The 20,542-nt window shown below is 39.6% G+C and overlaps 1 protein-coding gene across 1 annotated transcript; it reads right to left on the reverse strand.

Moving 5' to 3' along the window:
• Positions 1-6,457: 6,457 nt before the first annotated feature.
• LOC139833846 (protein FAR1-RELATED SEQUENCE 5-like) lies at positions 6,458-7,894 on the reverse strand. Its single transcript, XM_071824201.1, has one exon. It carries the CDS (start codon positions 7,892-7,894, stop codon positions 6,458-6,460), a length of 1,437 nt encoding a protein of 478 aa, XP_071680302.1.
• Positions 7,895-20,542: the final 12,648 nt, after the last annotated feature.

Genomic DNA, 20,542 nt, shown 5'->3' on the forward strand with positions numbered 1-20,542 from the left:
GCGTTGAAAATCTTTGGCCGGCGTGACGTACATGCAGTTTTGGGCGGAAAGGCCACTGTTCCGAACTTCCGATTGCTGCAGATGTATCCAAAGGAGCAAAAGCATCTTCACTCCGCGGTTCCCAAAGTATTCATGGCCAAATCTAACCATAAGAGGGCTAGTGGCGGGGGCGGACGGACTGGAAAATGAGGTGGGCTAGCCTTGGTAGCGAGAGTGGAAGATGCGCGACACCACCACGTTTCCACCTTTTCCTTTCCGCCCTTTCCACCGCTTTTCGTCTTTTCTCATTTTATATAGACGCCACCGTCATTGGCAATGCACATCTAAACGACGACAACGGTGACGGCAAGTATGGATACTTTGAAGACATGTATTACAGAGTACAACTAGTTTTAAAAATGTCATATGCAATCAAATATTATTTAATCTTTCATATGGGGGCTACGGCTGGGAGCCAACCAGCCTCCATTTCCATGAATGCGGACGGTCTCCCATATAGACAAAAAAAGGCATATGCCAGACACTATATGGGGCGCCCAAGTGGAGATGCTCTAGTTGGTGCTCCCCTTCTAGAGTCTCATAGGCTATGAGAAATGATACTCTCCACCTCCTCTCTTTTCCTTTTTTCCTTCTTTTTATAGTTTTAGATTCTCTCCATCAATAGTACTATGTCTATTTCTAAAACTTAAAACTTCCATGGATTTTGTATCGCAAATTCGGTTTGCAAACCGTTTGCATATTGAAAGGAGCTTCAAAATGACATCAATATTGAATAATTTTCCATAGTTTTTGAAAATCAACTTCCGAAACTTCATGAAACATATTGATACTTCATGAAACTTGGTATTTTTCTTGAAAACATTTTGTTTCACTCTTTCCAAACTAGCTTCATGAAATTTAGAAAATATTTGGAAATTATCTTAGAGTCTAATTTGAAGACGTATTTTTTCTACTTTTATTGAGTTTTATTGTGTATCATCATGTTTTAATGTGTTTAAAATTTTAAATTTAACAAAAATAAACATTTTTTAGGCTTGTTTAAAAGATATAGTTGAAACAAATACACAGATTGAAACAGAATATTAACCCGACATATATTCTAATAGATATGGTTATTTCAAATCAAATACTAAAAATAAAGTCCACGTACTAAACAATGGGAGATAGAGAACTAGTGTGGGGTAGGCTGCATGCAAAGATTATCTAATGATCTATGCATATTATTTTTGTGATACAATTGTTGGTAGTTGTTGTTTATGGACTGTATTTTTGTGGCAACATATCTATAATTATTGTTGTGTATTATTATTTTTCTTAAATATTTAGAAAAAATACATCATACGTTATAAAATGTTTCTTTTGACAGTTTTAATGAGTTACTCAGGAGCTTTACGAATCAAGCCAAGTTTAAAATCTAGACTCGATTGTTAAACGAGTTGAGTGGAGTTCATAGTTAACGGAGCTTTAACGAGATCAACCCAGCTCAAATTCTAGGCCTAGTTTTCAACTCAGCTCAAATTCCAGGCCTAGTTTTCGTATACACCGGGCCTGGATGAGAAGCATACGAGGTACCAAACGCGCTCCTGATGTTGCGGGCTTGCGGCAGAAGTGCGGATTCATGTACACATGAATGACAACACGAAAACTCTAGAAAAAGGCCGACCTCTGGGAAGGGAAGTGACTTTCTCCGCGCTCGACACGTGGGTGAACGTGGGGCGCGGAATTTGCCGGTGGACTGCCTCCGCGCGCGACACGTGTTGCTTTCTGGTGAGTTTGCGAACCGTCCACTTCTCGTAACGGGCCCGCTTCGCACTTAACGGGTTTACGGGGACCCGATTCGCGTGTGCCTTTATCTCCGTTTTTCCATTAGTCTTCTTCTTTCGTCGCCTATCTTCGTGGCTCGCTGTTTCGGCTGGTCGTCTCGTCGGCGGCGCTGCTATTTTCCCTTCTACTCCGTTGCTGCCGAGAACCTCTCGCAACTCATCGTCGGCGGACGTTTTTCCTGCTCCAGTGGTAAGCGCCGTCGTGTTTTTCTGCCTGCTTAGGGTTTCTAAGATCTTGGTTTTTCCCTTTGATTCGATTAGATCAAATCAGTTTTTTCCCTTTGTATTTCCGGGCTGTGAGTTTTCTGGGGAATTAATGGGAGGGAGGTAGCACTTTCAAATGGAAAATATGCGGAAGTCGGATGCAGATTCGTTTTCTCTCAGTAAAGTCATGCTTTTTTCATCGATTTCTTCCGCCGCTTCTTAGTTACACACCTTCTGAGGAACATTAGTTAGGGTTTGCCTTTGTGAGTAGCCGTATAATTCCACATTTCGTGATGACATGCATCTTATTATTTAGGGTTTCTTGGTCTTTTTTCTTGTCGATTTACCCGCTCTGGAGGAGACGCTGAGTTTCCCGTGTCGTGTTGACATGCAAATTCCTTCCCGTGTTGTGTCTGGTACTTGTTCGTATTTGTCCTTGGTACTCGTATGACAATTTGTTCTGTACTTGCGTAGCTTAGTCTATTGTACTTGTACACCTATATCTCTTGTACTTGTGCATCTATTTTTTTCGTACTTGTGCACCTATATCTCTTGTACTTGTGCACCTATATCTCTTGTACTTGTGCATCTATTTTTTTCGTACTTGTGCACCTATATCTCTTGTACTTGTGCATCTATATCTCTTGTACTTGTGCACCTATATCTCTTGTACTTGTGCACCTATATCTCTTGTACTTGTACTTGTGCACCGACTTATATTGTAATTGTGCACTGGTAAATTTATATTTGTCTGTTTTGGAAGGTATGTTGTTGGCGCCGTGCAGTCTAAACTTGTACAATTTGTTTCTTTTCTAGAGTTTTCGGTTGTGCTAGTGTTTACCTGGTTGTTTTTTTTTTGTCTAGTTTCCCTTGGTCTATTTGTTGTAGAGTTTGGCGGCAGCAAAGGTGCTGCTCTGTTGCACGTCTTCGCCAGTGCATGCGTGTAAATTATCTTGGTTTCTTTTGGTTTGTTTGGTTGTCGATGTATTTGCGCCAGAGGCGCGTATCGTTTTAGATGTGTAGTGAAGATATGCAATTGCGACGACAAAGGTGATTTCTGTTGTAATCTTTTTTTGTTGTCCTGTTTTTTCTAGTTTCGAAAGTGATAAGCTGCACACATTGTACCTGAACTAGTTTTAGTGTTCTCCAGTGCTTGTTCAGGTTGGAAAAGATGGCAGATCCAGGTTTTCACTCTCGTGCTGATATTCCTGACCATCTTCGTGAAGCAGTCGATCGTCACATCTCAGATATGTTTCCTGGTGAAATGCATAATGATGTAAGGTTTTTTATTATGTCTTTTGATTTTTAATTATTGTGTTATTGTAAATTGCATTCTTAATTGTGTTTTTTATTTACAGTTACGTTCTAAGCTGAAAGAAATGTGGAAGACTATCTTCATTTCGTCGATGATAAGAACGGGACGTGGTCTTGCTGATCAGATGCGTGATATGGTTTCTCTTTTGTCAATTGAGTTGAAGAAGCAGCCATGTGCTTGCAAGAGAAAGGAACCTGAAACTGAAAATGTTGTTGGAGGTAGTTCTATGGCACAGAAGGGTGATGGCAATGCAGACACTGATTCTGATTATTGTCTTGAGGATTGTTGTCTTGAGCGTTCGGGGCCATGTACATGCAAGGGAAAGGAAAGGAGCCTGAAACTGAAAATGTTGTTGGAGATAGTTCTATGGCCCAGAAGTATGATGCCTATGCAGACACCGATTCTGATGATTGTCTTGAGCTTAAGGAGCTAAGTGGGGAAGAGGATGTCCATGTAACTGCTTTGCATAGAATGTTGTTTGCTGATGTACTTGAGGCTCCTAGGAATTACATTGAAGGGTAACCGTTGGAATTCAATTTTCCATCTATTTTTGTATATACGGATGTTTATTCTTGTTGTTTTTAACAATTGCAGTTTCGAGAAAATACTTGAAGTTGGTGGTAAGTCTGTCAGCTGGCATAGTTTCTACCTTGCTATGAAGGGTGGTGGTTTCATGGATCCTTCTGTTATGGATGTTTTTCTTAAGTGCGTTGATGATGGTCTTGATTTCTTATTTATTCCGAGCTCTTTGGCGGTACGTCATGTGTATATGTTTTAGATTTATTTATTTTTTAACTAAATGTTTTTAGCATTTAGTTTTTTAAACATCTTCTTGTTGTTTTTTCCAGCATATTCTTGATGTGGATGAGGTGGACCCTATTCATCTTGCTGCAAGCTTTGGTGAACATGATCTGAAGTACTATAGTTTGGATAGGGAAGAGGCATGTTTGTCATGTTTTGTTTGGCGCTTATATTTTTTCTACTACAAGTATCGTGGATGCTTTCTTATTTCTCGTGTGATTGTTTATTTTCAAACAGGTCTACATTACTTGTTGCGATTATAGCCATTGGTGGGTTATCTTTGTCGACTTCCATTTCAGGAAATTTAGAGTGTCTAGCTCGCTGGAGTTGACTGAAGCTCAGATGGCTTCTACTCAAAGAATTGTATGGTTTTCGTTGTAATCTAGCTAATTAAATAATTATTTACACATGACAACAATAACTTTTATTTTTTATTCTTTTAGTGCAAATCATTTAAGAAACTTTACAGTCATCTTCATGGTGTCGAGAGATTAAATATCTCATCGTTCAAGATAAAAGTTTGCGGCACCCCTTCTTGTTCAGAGTAATCATCTTTTCTTAATGTGAACTATGATTTTATTTTGTTTGCTGTGTTTGGATTTAATTGTTTCTTTCTTTTTGACCATTAGGACAAGCGCGAGGCGTGACTGTGGTATCTATGCAATGAGGTTTATTTGGATATTCAAGGCTAATTTTTACCCAGATGTATTCAAGGTAGGTAATGTGTTGTGTACATAGTTTTATTCAATAGTATTTAAGGCAGGTTTTTAGTACTTGTTCACTGTATAAATAGTACATGTCAATGGTTGTTTTTAGTACTTGTGCATCTTTTTGTTTAGTCGTTGTGTACTTTTTCGTTTGGAGCTTGTGCATTCTTGTTGAAGATCATTAACCATTGTGTTGTTTCGTGTTTTTCAGGCTGACATCGAAATTTTTCGACAGTTCTTCGCCGGAATTATGCTCACTTATGATTCTCCTGATTATTTGGCAAGTTTCGTTCGCGAACAGATTGAAGAATTCGAAAGTAAGAACTGTTTTACAATGGTTATCCTTTTTTCGTCCAGTGAAGTCAATGAAGTGAACTTGATTGTACAAAATAAGGAAATGAAGTACATAAGAACATTACATATTCATTCTATTGTCAGTATCATATATTCTAAATATTCATGTGGCCTCCTCCTTGTGTGATTCCTACTTTTATTGCTCTCCTTTGATATCCTTTGTTCATCTTCGACCTCTTCAAAATAAATAGTTTTCAAATTTATGTTTAGCTTGTCGGAAAAAGCAGATTATTTGCATCAGTAGGTTTTCATCACTGACAAAAGTAATTTCATGGGCACACTTACCTTGTTAATATGTTTTGTGTTCCAAATACCAGATATTCCAAGTTGCATCTTATTCTTCCGTTGTGATAGTACATACCGTACGTGTTTCCTGGTTGTGTTGTTCTTTCTGTTGTGTTACTATCATCGTTTGTGTGTCTGTCTCTTGATTGATCCTGTGCTGTATTGCTTGTATACCTTTGCTGTGATGCTGCTGCCTGTGCTGCCGCTGCTGCTTGTTCTGCTGCCTCTGCTGCCTTTGCTGCAATTTCTGGTTTCAGTGTTTCACATCCTGTTTTGTTGTGTCCTGATCTTTTGCAGTGGCTACAATTTATTTGTCTAGTTTTCTGTCTTTTTTTTGAACCTGGCATCATTCGGTCTCCTCTTTTTCTTCCTCTTCTGTCAGGCATTGGTGGGTCACGAAATGTTTCGTTGCTAGCTGTTTCTTCATCGTGTAGTTTTTTGGCTCCTTCATCTTCTCTTATTGTTGCCAACACTTTTGTTTCCATATCACGCATACACTGAATCATGACATTATATGCTTTGTCATTTGGGCACGCTCTGTTGCAAAGTTCTGCCATATGGCTCATCACACCGGCAAATTTTAGTGTTTCGTCTCCGCAAGAAGCATCTGCGACATTTCCTAATGTTGCGAGTTCCATGTCTATGTCTTTTCTCCATCTTTGAATCACAAAACTCTCTGGCAAATCATTGATCTCCATGTGAACCATTGCTTTTATTACATGGCAGCAATGTATACCATCCCTCTGCATCTTCTTGCAGGAACACATGAAGTTTTTTTTTCATCGTCAAACGTGACGTCAAAACACTCCCTTTTGAATTCCATGTGGTCGTAGGATTTCACTATTCTTTTCAGCCGCAGGTGGCGACCAGGTTCAAGTGATCCTTCTACCTTGAATGCCGTGTTGTTTGTGATCTCGATCTGGAACTTCTCGAATATGTCATGTGTGAATTGTTGAAGAGCTTGCTTCTCAAACGGGTGTCTTGTTACTGTTTTTTGCAGTTTTCAGTGTTGATATGAGCTTCTTCTTGTCTAGGGCGGATAAGCACTTGTCTTGTATAACCTCGTACTGTTCAAGGAACATTGTTATTGTGTCTGTGTGCTGGCTATAGCATTTCCACATGTTATTTGTGCTCTCGCTCCTTCCTGTGCTTGATGAGAATGGGTAAAATTTATCCATGAAGTACGCTGGTACCCACCTGTGTCTTATCCTGTATAACTTGCTTAGGTGTTTTTCTCCGCCAGCATTGTAATCGTTTATCACTTTATTCCATCCCATTTCGAACTCAGCTGGTGTGAATGCGTTCTTTGCAACGTACATTAGCATTTCTGACATTCCTGGATTTTTTGCAAAGAAGGTGCTCTCTTTCTGACTCATCTTGGTCACGATATGGAAGTAGCAGTTCCTGTGGGTTGTAGACTTTAGAACTGTTTGTATTGCTTTCTTCATTTCTTTGTCTTGGTCTGTTATTATTGTCTTTGGTTCTTTTCCACCCATGGCCTGAACAAATGTTTCCAGCAGCCATATGAATGTATCTATTTTTTGATCCTTGAGCAGACCAACGGCAAACAGTACTGTGGCTCCGTGATTGTTCACCCCAACTATAGGAACAAACGGTAGGCCATACTTATTTGTGCTGAAAGTTGTGTCGAAAGATATGTAGTCACCGAACAGCTTGTAGTTCATTACGCACATTGCGTCCATCCAAAACAGGCTGCGAACTCTTTTTTCGCTGTCTATCTCCATGTCATGATAGAAGCCAGGTACTGTTTTCTGCAGTGTCTTGAAGCGTTCCAGGCACTTCTGAATGTCATGGTCCTTTTCAATTTGTTGTTGTTGACTCTTTATGTTGCTTAGATCGACAGCATCGAAGGGTATTCCACGGAATTTCCCTCTGATCGACCGGAAGATTAACATCATCTTCCTTGGTGACAGACGTCCCATCTGTAGTAGATGAATTAATCTCCTGTCGAGATCAGTCATCCTTTTGTGACAGTGTGCAAACCTAATGAGATAGTCTGTTGGTTCCAGCGGATGGTTGTGTTCTAAGTGAACCTTCTTGATGTACCAGTATCCATCAAATTTTCTTACAATTATGTGTGCTTTACAGCCAGTCTTCAGTAGTATGTTTGTTCTCCTCTGCGACGATGTTTTGGCATATGTGTTTGTGCATCCTTCCTTGTTACATGTGAATGTTTGCATGTAAATTTCTCCGTTTTTTCCTGATCTCTTGCTGCTGAACTTCTTCACTGCAAATCCTTCCTTCCTTGCATACAGAGCGTATCTATAGAATGCATCGTCTCTTGTTTTGAAGCGGGCACCTTCCTTTGGTATAGCTGCACTGATAATCTCTTCAACTGCTGGGCAGTCATCTGTGTTGAACATCTTGTCCATTTCCTCTTCCATCTTTGTTGGAGGATCTGGATTTATTTCTGGATCATCATCCTTCAGTTCTTATTTTGTTTCTTGTTTAGTAGCTTGTTCCTCTGAGGACGAGTTTGATTGTCCTGTGATGTGTTTCTGCGATGATGAATAAGCTTCCTTTTGACTTGTTTCCTTTGAGGCACTTGTTTCTTCATCGGTACTTCCCATTCCTCTGGTTTCCTGAATTCATAACATTTACATTGTGCATCAGTTTTGTAAGATGGTGTTCCAGAGGTCTATATATTTTAGTATTTATTTCCACATATAACACAGCGTGGACTGTTTTAAAAATCAAAATTACGTACCTGGTGATCGATGATTTTATTTCCCGATGTTTCTGTACATGTATATGCTTCATATGTTTCCTGTAAATTAAAGGTATACAGTTAATTTTTTTAATGCATTGTTTTAAATGAACTTGATAATTTTAGTGCATACATGTAGTTACTACCTTTGTATTGCTTGTTGTGCTATCACTGGAGTTGGTGTTGGCTGTAGCAAACTTCATTTCCTGAAAATAAGTAAATCAAGTAAACTTTATGTTAGATTCCTGGTTTACTGATGTTTCTCCATAGTGCATAATCATTGTACCTTGCTAATTTTTGCTGGTATTGGTTGCTTTTGTGTTTTCCAGTCATTCTGTTTGTCTGGTATACCATATTTGCTGCTTGGACCTGCATGTTGTTTCATTCCTGCCTGGTTGCTGTAAACCTCCTGTAAATTAGATATAAATTTAATTTTGTCAGGCTATTTTTTAATCACAGTTTCTGTTCTCATCATTGCGAGAAGTGTTGATCAACTGTAATCTACATGCCTTTTTGATGTCTTCTTTGTTTTGTTGAGATTGTTGTCGGGAGGTCTCGTGCTTGTCTACTAGCTTGATCTGTGTGTGGTTGTTGTCGTTGTTGTCGTTAGACATATCATCGTCCTCGATTTCTTTGAGTAAACCCTGAGAAATGGATAAATAATTATCAGGATTTATCCTAAAAATGTTTTGACTTTGTACTTTACTTCTATAACCTATGTTACTTACCTCGTAACTTGATGAGCTTCTTTGCATGTATTTTTCCACTGGTGTAGCTGAGCTGTTCTGGCTGCTTGTTGCTGACACATAATTATGCTTTCCTGTTTGTTCGTGATATTTTTGTCTCACATTGTTGCCATCAGCATCCTGTAAGAAGATTGACAGTCAGTAATATTACTATCACAGAAAATAATTAATTTTAAATATATTTATTAAATTGATTCAATAAAATCTAGTAATGAATTTTCAGTGCCATATGTATTAATTAATTTTACCAACCTTCATTGTGAAGTTTTGCGATTGATATGATTTGACGTTGCTTGCAAGCAGGGAAGGATACTCTCTTGAACAAGCGTAGGAGGGAGCATACTGATTGATATTCTCAGAGGTTAGCAATTTTTTTCCTTCATCCCTCTATCCAATTCCATTGTTGAGCTGTTGCTGGAAGCTTCTTCCTTCTTTACTTCTATTAGAGATTGTTTAAGGTGAGCACACTGCACTCTGTACTGTGACTCAGCTTGTTTAAGTTTATTTTGTTGCATTTTCTCCTTTTTATTCTTCCATGCGTGTATTCTTGCCTGAAAAAAAAATGATTATAAATTTTTGTGTACATGCATGTCAAAAAAAAGAATAATAGTTTATTTTGTGTACATTTTAAATGCAGATATATGATCACATTACAAAATAAATCACAATAAGGTCATATTATAGGCACAGTACTAGTAGTTGTGTACCTGTTGACATGTGTAAGCTGTTATTGCCTGGAATTGTTTCTAGTGCTTCTTACTACTATGGGTTAGTACTTCTTGAACAACATAGGCACGATAATACTGTTGCTTTTGTTTGACAGCATGGAAATTGTTTTTCCAAGCAATTGTTACTAGTACTTGTTAATATGAATAGTTACTAGTAATAGTTAATATGAAATCATTATAGGCACAAGTTAGTCTGTTTTCTACATGCAGTGTTACTAGTACTTGTTAACATGGTGAATTGGTACTTCCCTGTATGACAAAGTTTAGCACTATAGCATAACGGGGAGGTGCTTGTAAGTAGATTGGATTTTGATAAGTTTTACCATTTTTGCAACTTTTGCCATCTGTTCTGCAGTTAGTGGTATCTTTACTCCAGGTGGCAGCTTGTTCAACCATATTATTTGTTGTTCTTCATCCTTGTTTTGTGGTGCCCATGTTTCATCCATCTTCTCTGATGATTCTTTTTTTTTCCTCTCCAGCCCTGCAGGAGTATGAAATGTTGAAGTTCAAGACTATGAAGAGCAAGCGTGTAAGGTTGAGAAGTTTGAGTGCTACTTTTGACAAGTATTCAGAAGCAAATGTGCAAGTTTGAATTTACGACTAGTTTTGATGAGTATCCAGTGTTTGAACTTGTTTAGTGTGTGTTTGAGTGGTTAGTCTGTGTCTGTTTAGATTCCAGAACCAACGAGAAAGAAACCTGGTGAATTTACCTATGAGGTTGTTCCGATCAGATGTATTTTGCACGTTGCCTAATCCTGCAGATCTGCGAGTTCAGCCTCTCTCATCCCTTGTTTGTTCCCTTGTGTTGATATTTTCTGTCCTGCACGTCCGAATTTTGAATCGTTGGAAAAAAAACATTGATGAAAAATTGCGATTCACTGAAGTACATGTTAGTTGTGGATGGGGTTCCAGTTGTCAAGCGAGAAAAATCTGGGTACGGAATAGTACGATTCAAATCTACGAACGTGGAATTTAGATGTTTACCTTGAGTTCGTGATCGTTCGTCTTCCTTCGTCTTCGTTAGTGCCTTCGTCGTTCCTAAATGCGGATCTGGATTTGAATTTTGAATCTGTTGGAGAGAGAGGAGGAGATGGAAAGCGTGATCCTGTTGTCCACCAAAAGTGGAGGATTAGTTAAGATATCTACCTTCGAGATATTTCTTCTCCTGCATTTGTGGGCCAGCATATTTCATTAAATGGGAGTTGGTGTTTCAGTATGACATGTGGGTCCTCCTTTTTCTGATCATTCTTTTTCTGCGTGGATGACATGTGGGACTGTGGATGGGAGGATTTAACCTACTTCACTTTCCCATTTTTTCTTCTGTGACGTCTCCGTAATTTTTGCCGTCATTCATTGATCCCGTGAGCCATCTTCTTCCTCCCTCTTGCCCTCTTCGTACGCTTGCGCCCCCCATCTCAGATCTGTTTTTGAAACCTCTCGTCTGGAATGCTTCCTAACCCTATTTATCGTTTGATTTCTTTCTTCGATTGTTGAATGTAGGCGGCGGGTTCTCAATAAAGAGCCCCGTGGATTTTTCGGCTGGTTTTGTGAGTTCTCGTTGTTTTCTCGTAGCCTGCGTTGTTCAATGGATGACGAAGCTGCTGTACCTCGTGATGGTGAAGATGAGGTCACCCCTCAATTATCTGATACGCAGTCTTTTTCCGTTGATGGTACTGAGTTGGTGACTCAGGAATTCATGGTGTGTGACCAGCTTGAGCAGGATAGGATGAGAATGGAGAAGAAAGTATCTTCTACTAATGAAAAAATTGAACAGCACAGATTGAGAAAATCTTGGTTAGTTTAGATTGTTTGTTATTCCTATATATGTTTGTTCATGCTTCTGGTTTATTTTCATGTCATGATCATGTGTTTATGTGTTTTCTGTTTTCCAGTTCTGGATCTATGCCTAATGGTTCATCAGAATTTAGTACAAAACTTAGCCTTCCAAAGTTCATTTCTGTTTGCAAGTCCCTTAGCCCCAAACAAAGGGGTTATGTTGCTGATATAGGTCAAGGATCTCTCCTTGATATTCGTCTTGAAGAGATACCAAGGGCTTTTGTTGCTTGGATTGTCAGCAACTATGTTGCTTCAAAGAGGATGTTTGTCTTCAAAAATGGATTTGACTTCGCTTTCAATGCACTGTGTGTCCATAAGGTATTAGGCACACCAATTGGAGGACGGCGCATTCCTATCAAGTGCAGTGAGCAATTCAGGGATGTTGTTAGGAATTGGTCATGGTGTGAAGGCAGCACCCCAACTATAAATGAGCTAATGAATATGCTGTCTTCTGACTTGGAAGAGGAAGATTTCAAGATATATTGGATGATGTTCTGTATTACTGCATTTCTATGTCCAACGACGTATGAGTGCGTCAGTCCTGACTACCTTTCAGCACTTGAGGGTCCTTCTGAGGAAATCCGCACGTATGATTGGTCTTCAGCAGTGTTTCAGAAACTTTCAGCTTCCATGAAAACGTTCGTTGATTGTGGTCTACAGGGTGCTCTCTGTGGTTGCTTGGTAGTTCCTCTGGTTAGTAACTCCTTTAGTTTCTCATCAGCTGCTGTTGTCATGTTATTGATTAATTCTATCTGAGTGCCTGATTTTTTTTTTTTGCTTTGTTGTTCTTTGTAGATGACTTACTTAGAATATCTTGATATAAAAGTCAAAGAGCTTGCTAGTGTTGTTCCAAGAATTAGCGTATGGGATTCAGTGACAGTTAGTGAATTTGAAAAACTTGACTTGGTTTCTGCGGAGGATGGAACCTATGGCAAAATACCGGTTAGTGTATTTCATTATCTGATGATGAGCAATACATGTTTTAAAATTTTATGTTTATGTGTTGTCCCTAAACTGTGTTTTTTATTTTTCTTTGTGTGTGTTATAATTAGCTGAAGGATGTGAGACGTACTCCGTTTCATCAGAGTGGGTCTTCCACTTTCTGTATTGGAGATCTGCATCCCGGTCTCGAGACGTTTCTTTGCTCCTTTGTGAAGCCTGCGATGCGTCCGTTGGTACGTTTATTGTGATGTTCTGTTTTAATTGACATCTGTAGTGTAATGTTTTATAGTTCGAAGCAATTGTCTGCAATTACTAATTTTTTGTTTTGCTTTTGATTTTGCAACAGGCTGTTGATGACCTGAAAGAAATTCAGCAGGGCTTGTACTTTGAAATATTTTCTGCAATTCAGCCAATCATCAACAATAAGATTGCCAATGTTTTGCAGCTTGCGAGCCACTATAATGAACGAAGATTTTGCGCATCTGAAGATAAACAGGGTGGTTCTTGTTCAAGGCCATGGTTCAGTAATATGGCGAATTGTCTGGGTATACTCAATGATTTTGATCATATATACCGCTCGAATGGAACGGGTGATAGCCCATCTGTCGTTAGAACTGAATCAAATCAAGAAGTCTCCGTATTGAATGACCAAACATACAGCTTGCCAGAAAGCCAGAGCAGGAATAAGGGTATTGCTACTAATGCTGAGATGTGCGATGACATGTGGCGTGAGCAAATCATGCCGATTAGTCAGAATGTTTATAAACAGATTAGGTTGCTTCAACGGCTCATTCCTATTAATTGCAAATACACTCCAAATGCATTGTATAAGGAGTATCTCTTGAATCTCGAAGCGTATCTTGATCGCGTCGTGGAGGATCTTCCATCAATAATCCCATCCGAAGGAGCGTTGGATTTGCTTGTGCAGAAGGGAGTTGTTTGCAACTGTTGTGGACTTTTGAATAGTCCTCTTGCTTCTGAAACTTGCAACTGCTCGGTTGCCTTAGATACTGGTAAGAGCGCAGTTGGTGAGAGGTTAAACATGCCCTCTGTTACCCCCCTGAAGGTGCATGACAATGTTAGAAAAGTTGATGCAGCTGTAGGAAATGAAGCTGTCCTTGGTAAGATCGAGGTTGGTTTTCCTGAGTCCACTAGCAAAGGGAGCGGCTCAGCTGCGTGTTCTTCTGGTGCTACTACGAAAACCTGCAAGGCCGACTCTCTGGCTTGTGTTAACGCTGATAGAGTATATTGCAAAGATGGCTCATCCGGTAATTCTAACGATCCAACAGTTGAAGTTAAACAAATTGGCAAGAAACTGGCAGTCGAAACTCAATCTTATTGCACTACAGGTGCAGAACCTCCAATTAATCCCACTGCCTTTGCTGATGAGCATGCTAAGGTTTCCACTTCTAATAATCCGGCTACTGGTCTTGAAGATTCTCTTCTACTCCCGTCTTCTAAGAGAAATTCATCTGAGTCTCTCGGTTTCCAGCATGACTCGTCTGCGAAGAAACAAAAGATGTCTGTACTGGAGGAGGGTAGCTCAAAGATGGCAAGTGGAGCAGACCAAACTAGTTATATTGTTCCATGTGACCCGTTGGATGAACCTTCTGCTTGGGAAGAAATAGAAAGGATTGAGAGGACGAAAACGCTTGCAATGAAGAAATTTTCATATTCATCACCCTCAGATGTCTTGTTGGCTGAACATTTGGTGCCTGTTGGAAGTGTTTGTATGCCATCTAGTACTCAACACCAGTATCTAGACGGAGTCCCTGGTATGTCGCAGCCATCCCAACCAGGATTGTCATCTGGTTATCAGGGCATTCTCCGTGATAGAAATGGAAGAACATTCCATGGAGGGCGAAGGACTGTTAATTTCGCAGACCCTCCTGCCTCCCAAGCTATTATTTCTAACATTGATGGTTTGCACCTGTCAAATCATTCTTCTTTGCAAGCAGTAAACACACCTGGAAGGACAATATCTGTGTCTGGTTTTAACACTGGGTTTGCTGGTTATAGACATGAGAGATCTATTGGTTATGAAGGGTCTTCTCTTCAGAGCTCTTACAACACTGGTCATAACAGCTCTTACAACACGCTTGGGCAGCAAAATTTTCAGAGCTCTCAAAGTGCAGGGAGGTATAATAGTAGCCAACATGACGATGAAGATGTGGGTGGGAACGCTGGTTATGTGGTTACTTCCTTTCCGGAATTCATGATTCGATCCCCACGTGTTTGTGCTACGCCGCAGTATCACCAGAGGAATTATGGTGAACAGTAGGTACGATTTAACACGAGTCTGTCACAAGGCACATATAATAGAGGATCAATAGCAGGGCTTTCACAAAGTCAACCTTTGCATCATGGAAATCATCGCCCCTTCCTCTCAATTAGAGATTCGACGCAGGCTGAGATTGATATGATGGAGTGGGTGCGAAAGTATTTACCAGCGCAATTTGGAAGAAGGTATCCTACTATTTTATGCCACTGGTTTTCCATTTTATTTAATCATTTTAAATAATATTTTTGCTATGTTGTGATTTTGTTTCGTTGTGCAGCCCAAGAATTGTTGAGACAAGGGGAAGATGGGCCACTCACAGAAATTTTGGGTTGTCAATGCAACCTGGTGGTTATGTTCATGACTACGTTATGAATGTATTTGCTGCCACTGTAATGGAAGAGCAGTATGACAACAGTGTCTTCCTTAATCAACAGCGTCCCCAGTGCCTAAAGTACATAATGTACAGTGAGAGTGTAGTAAGTTTTTACTATTTCTTTTTTGTTTATTAAATATGGATATTTTTCTACTTTTTTTTATGGATAATTGTTTGGCAGAATGGTAAAATGTGTTTTTTTTTCTCTCTACTTTGCTAGAGGGCATTCAGGGAATTGGGTGCTGATCCGAACGCACTGAAGAATTACATTATGGAGCCTAATTTACCCTGCAGGATATATCACTTTGATGTTGTGAGTATTTTGTTTTGTATGATATTTGTATCTTGAATATATATATTGTCTAGTATGCCAAAAGTTTTCCTTTGATGTTTTATAATTGAATTTGGTTTCAACTGCTATTTCAACTCTTGTGCAACTATTTGATTTTTTGTATTTTAAAAATTACATTTGTCCTTTTAATTTTTTTAGCTGTTTTTAAAAATTTGGTTGTTTTTCAGGTAATTCTTCCTGTTAGAGATAATCACTTTTGGATTGTGGTTGTCGCTAATTTCGTCCGACTGCGGTTTGAGACATATTGTCCTTATTATGATGCTACTGTAGCAGAAAATATTGCAATGACTGTTATTGATAACTTCAAGAAGGCTTATACAGCAGCATATTACTCTGAGCGTTATGATATTTATAACTTTCAAGTGATGCCTGCCCAAATCGTTTCTGACAACATCAATGAGTAAGTAAAATTTTAAGAGATTGTATTTATCAGTGTGTTTCTATGTGTCTTTGTTTTGTTCTGTGGTAATTTATATAGTTTTATTTTCTTGTTCTTACTCAAACCGTTTTTAGGAACGACTCTGGACCTCAAGCTATGAAAGTAATTCTTCAACATTGCGGTGGTTTCCAGCATAAGATAAGAGAAGTAAGTCTTTGTCTATGTTTTTCTTGGCATATGTAATTGTTGGTCTGCATATAATTTTCATTTGTTAATTGCAGAATGATGTTATCAAGCTGCGTGAGCAGCTGGTGTTCTATATGCTAACTTTCCAAGGTAATGCAAGGAAAATGCCTGCAGTCGTTGATATAATGAGAAAGCATGCAAGACGGTGAATGTTGCTCGATAAGGATATACAAACCCGTTCGGAAAGAAACATGTTTCTCTGTTTGTATTCCGACAGTATCGTTGATTCTCCGTTATGGTTCTATTTATATTTTAGTTTGTGCTTTAACTGTTTGTAACTGAACCCAAGAATCTCCTGTTTTGTACTGTCACCTTGTGTTGAACATCTGTGGTTTCGCTTTTCTGGCATATATTTGTCTGTACTTGTACTCTTATGTCTTACGTACTTGATATTTGCTTCCTGATGTACTTACGCCTTTATTGTGACTGTGAGACACTTACTATTCCTTGCTATGTTTCCCTCAAGTTATGTAAATGTTATTGTCCCGTGTTAGAATTGTACTTTGTTGTTTGTTTGTTGCTGTAGTTAATACTTGTGTTTGTAGTTTATATTTTAGCTTATATTTTAGCTGTATTTGTACTCTTGTATATTATGTACCTAGGACTTTCGTGTTGTTGTACTTAGGCCTGTACCTTCATGCACCCATCACCGCTGTACTGTACACACCTTACACACCTGTACCTTCTATCAGAACCCACAATTTGCAGACAAATATAAAGAAACAGTCATGTTTTGCTCTTGCTGCCTAAACTGTACTCGTGCACCCTTCACCACTGTACTCCACCCTGCTGGCACATGTCCATTCCCAGATAATCATAAAACATGCGGAAAACATAGGGAAACACTCCTGTGCTCCTCTTGGTAATGAAGATGTACTTGTGGACCCTTCACCTCTGTACTCGACACACCTTACACCTGTACTTTCTTGAATAACCCAAAATTTGCAGACAAATATAGAAAAACAGTCATTTGTTCCTCTTGCTGGCTAACCTGTACTCGTGCGCCCTTCACCGCTTTAATCGACCTTGCTGGCACATGTCCATTCGCAAATAACAAAAAACATGCAGAAAACACAGGGAAACAATACTGTACCCCTCTTCCTAGCGAAGCTGTACTCGTGCACCCATCACTGCTGTACTCGATACACCTTACACCTGTACCTTCTTGCAGAACACAAAATTTGCAGACAAAATTAGTGAAACAGTCATGTATTCCTCTTGCTGGCTAACCTGTACTCGTGCGCCTTCAACCGCTGTACTCGACCCTGCTGGTGCATGTCCCTTCCCAAAGAACAAACAACGTGCAGAAAACACAGGGAAACACTCATGTACTTCTCTTCCTAGCGAAGCTGTACTCGTGCACCCATCACTGCTGTACTCGACACACCTTGCACCTGTACCTTCGTGCAGCACCCAAAATTTGCAGACAAAATTAGTGAAACAGTCATGTACTCCTCTTGCTGCCTAAGATGTACTCGTGCGCCTTCAACCGCTGTACTCGACCCTGCTGGCGCATGTCCCTTCCCAAAGAACAAACAACATGCAGAAAACACAGGGAAACACTCCTGTACTTCTCTTCCTAGCGAAGCTATACTCGTGCACCCATCACTGCTGTACTCGACACACCTTGCAGCTGTACCTTCGTGCAGCACCCAAAATTTGCAGACAAAATTAGTGAAACAGTCATGTACTCCTCTTGCTGCCTAAGATGTACTCATGCGCCTTCAACCGCTGTACTCGACCCTGCTGGCGCATGTCCCTTTCCCAAAGAACAAACAACGTGCAGAAAACACAGGGAAACACTCCTGTACTTCTCTTCCTAGCGAAGCTGTACTCGTGCACCTATCACTGCTGTACTCGACACACCTTACACCTGTACCTTCATGCAGAACCCAAAATTTGCAGACAAAATTAGTGAAACAGTCATGTATTCCTCTTGCTGCCTAAGATGTACTCGTGCGCCTTCAACCGCTGTACTCGACTGATATTTTACATGGGGAACTATTGAGTACTATTGGTTAATAGTTTTTTCAAGTCTTGTTTTGTGTACTTGTTCCGCCATAGAAATGTACTTTATTCATGATAGGTGTTGTGCTTATGCCTTTTGTCGTTGTACTTACGCCTTGAAATGTGGCATACTTGGGACTCTTCTGTCGTTGTACTTACGGCTTGTTTATGTCTGACGGGGAACATTAACAGTTCTTTGGTACCGCTTTGTTGCCTGTGGCGGTGATTGAATTTATTAATAAAATAATGAGCGAGTAATGCGCATGTTGCATGGGGAACTGGAAACGATTAGTCAATAACCTACTTACTTCTCATTGAATTTGCACTGGTGGCTGGTGCCGTGGAGCGTGGGAGAGTCCTGCGAGTGAGATTCTTTCCTTTCGCATTCCCGACTTTTCATTTACTTTCACTCACTGATGAGTGGGCCAACATAAAGTGGGTGCCGCGTGTTAGTGACTTGAAGCCACTCTATGGTATGTAAAATGGCGCCGTTCAGTCGTCGTACTAGAAGCATCTGGTGGTTTGCGCTCCGACTCCGCCGGTTTTATATTCTGTTCCTTCCTGGTTAGGGTTTCCGTCTTTGCTCCGCTCACCATTCCCGTCTCCGCTCCGCTCTCTGCTCACCATCTTCCCTTCCTGGTTAGGGTTTCCGTAATATGTTCATTTCTTTGTTTGTTAATTTCCCTCGTATATTCATTCTCTAATCCTATAGATATATTGTTTCTGTTTCTGGTGTAGTTCTTATTTTGTTTCCTCTTTATTCCTCTTAAACTTTTTCTCGGACATCCTCTATTTCTCTCGCTTTCTAACTACCTCCTTTTCGTCTATTTCTTCCAGATCTGTATCTATTTCTTATCCTAAACTGCTGCTTTTGTAGATGAGGAGTTTACGAACCATAGATTTCTCTTTTCTATATTAATAGCATGCTCGTTTGTTGCAAGATTTCTTTTTCAAGTTAGTTGGAGGCATCATTTCCTTCTCTTCCAAACCATTAGTTTGTTCGGTCGATTGTATTGGTTTTTTCTTTATTTCTTCCAGATCTGTATCTATTTCTTATTTCTAAACTGCGGTTTTTGTAGATGATGACGCTACGAACCCTAGAATTATCTTTTTTATATTTATAGCATGCTCGTTTGTTGCAAGATTTCCTGCTCTTATAGAACATTATTTTGTTCGGTTGATTGTATGGGTCCAAATGATATTTGTTCTTTATTTTCATTATTCTTTCTTGTGGTGTTGTAGCAGCTGGAACACACAAAGCACGGTTTGTGATGGATTCTGGTGAAGCTTCAAAAAGGCCCTTGGTTGAGGATGCAGTTGATCTCGGAGAAGCTTCAAAAAAGCCTAAGGTTGAAGATGCAGTTGATGTCGCAGATGCTTCAAAAATCCGTAAGTTCGAAGATATTGCCAAGGTATTTGTTTAGTTCTTATTTTTTCAGTCATCTTGCACAGGAATATACGCACTTACTAACTTTGCTCCCTCTTGTTTGTAATTCAATTTTCTAGAGTATAAACCTGAGTACGGAACTTCCAAGGATTACAATGGATATGCTTGGAATTGATGTTGGTCCTGTCGATACAATTGGAAAAGCTACGTTTAGTATATCCAGGTTTTTTACCAGCACATTCGTTGTCGCTCATGCTTTGAGCAAGTTTCTTGGTCACACAAAGTTCCTTGCCATGGAGAACTACCATCATGGAACTGTTCTTGTCAAGTTCCAGGATCCTAGTGACCTGCAGAAAGTTACTGGCCACATATTCAATTATGACTTTTTTGGACCCTTCCATGTCAGTCAAGTTTACTATGTTGAAGCTCAACCTACCGATTATGCAGAGGTGTTAGATGCTTTTCATCCAAATCCAACTTCTGAAGTTGTGTGTGGCAAATTGTTACATCGTGCCGTGTTGGTTATGGTTGTTTTGTAAGACTTTATTGTGCCGTGTTGGTTATGGTTGTCTTGTAAGACTTTATTGTGTCGTGTTCGGTATGGTTATCTTGTAAGACTTTATGTTGTTGAGTACAATGTAATGTACCATGTACGTGGTGCTTGACTTTAATTATCTTCTGTTTATTATTGTACTCACCTCGTATTTATCTATGGTTTATAGTTCAGTTTAGCTAGTATATGTGGAATTTACACATTTACATATGTACTATTATGGGGACTGCCAGTCTATTGTTTTTTCTCATATTTTCGATCATCCGTGTTGTTTTATCTTTATATTTCCGTTTCTCTGCGGGGTAGGTACTGGTGCTAAGATTGTCGAGTTCATTTTTGCAGCAGAGACGAGTGCATGTGTATCATGAATAGGAGTGCTATATAATTTCTGTTGGTTTCTTGTCAGGTTTTCTATTGTACATCGTAGGTACAGGTGGTTTATGGCATGGAGTACAGTTGTTCTCTTTGAGGCAGTACGTACGCCTGACGAGTAGG

Source organism: Lolium perenne, chromosome 7, assembly GCF_019359855.2.
Source record: "Lolium perenne isolate Kyuss_39 chromosome 7, Kyuss_2.0, whole genome shotgun sequence".
In the NCBI taxonomy this organism is placed as follows: Eukaryota; Viridiplantae; Streptophyta; class Magnoliopsida; order Poales; family Poaceae; genus Lolium; species Lolium perenne.

Bases quoted from the DNA above. Each gene is read 5' to 3' on its own strand.
- LOC139833846 (XM_071824201.1), bottom strand. From the start codon at position 7,894: ATGGAAGAGGAAATGGACAAGATGTTCAACACAGATGACTGCCCAGCA.